This window comes from Limulus polyphemus, unplaced genomic scaffold (assembly GCF_000517525.1).
Source record: "Limulus polyphemus unplaced genomic scaffold, Limulus_polyphemus-2.1.2 Scaffold5345, whole genome shotgun sequence".
Taxonomy (NCBI): domain Eukaryota; kingdom Metazoa; phylum Arthropoda; class Merostomata; order Xiphosura; family Limulidae; genus Limulus; species Limulus polyphemus.
Genome location: NW_013670955.1, coordinates 23,582 through 27,155, shown reverse-complemented (window position 1 = coordinate 27,155; position 3,574 = coordinate 23,582). Strand labels below are relative to the sequence as shown.

Below are 3,574 nucleotides of genomic sequence, written 5' to 3'. Positions count from 1 at the left end.
CTAAAACAGCAAAGCTATACATTAACTCCAAATTGTTAAAACTAAAACAGTAAAGCTATACATTAACTCCAAATTGTTAAACTAAAACGGCAAAGCTATACATTAATTCCAAACTGTTAAAACTAAAACGGCAAAGCTATACATTAACTCCAAATTGTTAAAACTAAAACGGCAAAGCTATACATTAACTCCAAATTGTTAAAACTAAAACAGCAAAGCTATACATTAACACCAAATTGTTAAAACTAAAACGGCAAAGCTATACATTAATTCCAAACTGTTAAAACTAAAACGGCAAAGCTATACATTAACTCCAAATTGTTAAAACTAAAACAGCAAAGCTATACATTAATTCCAAATTGTTAAAACTAAAACAGCAAAGCTATACATTAACTCCAAATTGTTAAAACTAAAACAGCAAAGCTATACATTAACTTCATCCAAATTGTTAGAATAATAACTAAAGTGCACATAAATAATGTATGTGTGATAAAAATTTGTAAAGTGTGCTTAATGCATATTTAAATTTACTTGCTTAGATTTACAGAAATATTAATTTCACAGAATATGTGAGTGATCACTTTTATCTTTCTATTTATTCCAGCTGTGAGTTTTAGCACCAGTGTTCCTCTCTCGGTGCCAGGGAATCACGTACTTAACACATTCCTATATACTCTAGTACCATTATTAGGAATTACTCTTGTCCTTATAGTAGCTTACTGGGTGTACAGACACCATAAAATGGCTTACTTTAACGAGGTTCCCACTATAGATCCCTCTCCTCTTCCTCCTCCCTCACCTCCCCTTGGCCTGAAACCAGTACAGCTCCTGGAAGTAAAGGCTCAGGGAAGATTTGGTGCTGTTTGGAAAGCTCAAATGTTAAATGAATTTGTTGCTGTAAAGATACACCCTCCACAGGTATGAATTTTATGTGAATATTTAAAGCTGGTTGAACCAAACTCTTTTGCTAGTAAGAGATTTTGAATTAGTCAATTTGTTGGATACTATGAGTAGATATGCCATTGAACCAATTATAAACAGATAAAATCTTTGGGAAAGGGTTATGTAAACATTGGATGTGCAAGTATATAACCTACTAACTAGTGCTTTTTATTTTTCTGAGATTGTCATTATCAAGGTGTGTGTGTGTATATATATATATTTAGGTATGCTGAAACTGATACTGTCATTCGTACTGCTACTAATACTAGGTAATAAAAAAGTAAACTATCAAAAATGTAAAATTTTGTTTCATGAAAAATACATTTATTAAAATGGAAATAAAACTCATGGGGATAAAATAAGTTGCCAGGTGACCGATGATTGTGTAATTTGTATGTTCTTAGAAGTAGTATTTATTGTTTGACAAAACTGGTGAGATAATTTTGTTTTTTTTTTACCCCATTCAGGATAAAAACTCTTGGCAAGTAGAGAAAGAAATTTTCCAGCTGCCCCAAATGAAGCACGATAATATTTTATCCTTTATAGCAGCGGAAAAAAGAGGAGACACTTTTCAACTAGAGTATTGGCTAATTACAGCTTACCACGAAAAAGGGTCACTCAGTGACTATTTGAAGGTAGCAGCATCATTATTGAAGCTTTTACACTAAACTTCAAAGTTAATCAGTATCAAACCATCGTATTCTGTTTTGAGCTAATCTGCTTCTAATGTAAAGTACGAGTGAATTTTTATACAACTTACTCTTACATGGAATCATTTTACACAGTTTGTTGTATTAGGCTGACTTCTGTGGAGTGCGGATAACAATGAAGACATAAGTACGAGTGAATTTTTATACAACTTACTCTTACATGGAATCATTTTACACAGTTTGTTGTATTAGGCTGACTTCTGTGGAGTGAGGATAACAATGAAGACAATTTTTCTGAATTTCTAACTCACATTGAGATAGTTTTTATGTAATATATTAAGCCTATCCACATAAAATTGATGTATTTTTGTTTAATTTAATTTTAGAAGGTAAATTAACACAGTTTATGGAGTGAAATGTGTGTCACTTTCTATTGTAAGAATGATTTGTAAGTGAACTCCTTAACACGTATAATTTATGATCTGGTGGTTCAAAGCCCCGTCACACTTAACATGCTTGTCCTTTCAGCTGTTTTTTATTGTATATGTATTATAGTTGTTATGGCTATAAAATAGTAAGGTATTAGATATTCCTGTTTGTGTAAGCCATTGAAAATTTGTTCATCTAGGCGAATGTGGTTTCGTGGTCAGAAGTCTTGAGCATCACTGACTCTATATCAAGAGGTCTCATGCATTTACATGAAGAATTACCACCAACCAGACTGGAAGCTTACAAACCATCTATAGCACACAGAGATTTCAAAAGTAAAAATGTCCTCTTGAAGAATAACATGATAGCATGCATTGCAGATTTTGGTTTAGCCTTGGTTTTCTTAGCAGGGCAGTCACCAGGAGATACTCATGGACAGGTATTTTGTTATTTTTTGTGTGTGTGATTCTGCTATACCTAAATAATCTAGAGAAGATTTCAGTGATAATGAAGTCCAAACACTGTTAAAAAAGAGTAGGGTTTACTGTCACTAACAGTTTTCCTCTGTGTGACTACACATTCTTTACACTATAACTGAAGATTAATTGAACATCTCAGTTTTATATTACTCACTTGATTAAGTTCAAAATAATCCACATGGAATGAATACTTGAAAAAATGGTATTCTATATTTGGTTACATCTGATTGTCATATTTTAAACACAAGGTTTTCAACATGGACAAGTGCCTGTCTTTGAATTTGAATAAATGCTCTGCAGTGTTATACATTTACAGAATGAAACAGTTTTTCTCATACTTATGTCTTGTTTCATAAATTTTAAAGATTTACAAACATCTTTTTCTTTCTGAAACTTTTAAATTGCGACTTACTACTGTACCTTTCATTGTAACCAATTTTTTGTTCTTAATTTTAGCAGCCAAACCTCTTAACATTTCACATCTTAAAGGTTTTATTTTGTGTTTTCAAGGCTATGTAAAGAACACAACTATCCTGTTTATTAAAGATATTTTGTGAAAACTGGACCAGGCAACTCAGCAGAGCAGTTCTGTAAATTTTGAAGTGTTAACTCATTGTTGGTGTTAACTCTTTTCAGCACAGGCTCGGTCCCTGGGACTGACCTCGTAACCATTTTTGATTGTTATAGTTTTCATGTATAACTTTTAAATTAATGAGCATATGTTAACAAAATTTGGCAGATTATCAGTAAACATTATGATGCTTTCATACTCAAAAAATCTGATTTTTTTATTAAATCCTAAGGTTTGTAAAGCAATGTTTTTCTCATGCCTTTTTTTTTCTTTTCGCATATTGCCTACTCAACATGCAAAGTAATTCTCAGTTTTAAGATTAAACTTTTATGCATCAGAAAATTTTCAAATTTCTCATACTAAAATCTTTATAATGTCCAGATAATTATCAAACATGTCTTAAGAAAAAACTTTATATTTTATCAGTTATTTTCAGTAACAAATCTTTGTATTGGGATCGGTAGTATTTGACCTAATACGTTCGTTAACCACCATAAAAAATT

The 3,574-nt window shown here is 31.6% G+C and overlaps 1 protein-coding gene across 2 annotated transcripts in view; it reads left to right on the top strand.

The window, feature by feature from the left end:
• The window catches only part of LOC106472446 (activin receptor type-2A-like), a 34,906-nt gene that overhangs the window by 16,927 nt on the left and 14,405 nt on the right, over window positions 1–3,574 (top strand). For both annotated transcript variants that reach the window (XM_022401014.1, XM_022401015.1), the window contains 3 exons: window positions 605–918; window positions 1,410–1,577; window positions 2,221–2,460. In XM_022401014.1, the coding sequence (XP_022256722.1) occupies window positions 605–918; window positions 1,410–1,577; window positions 2,221–2,460 (722 nt within the window). The remainder of the gene's footprint in view (window positions 1–604; window positions 919–1,409; window positions 1,578–2,220; window positions 2,461–3,574) is intronic.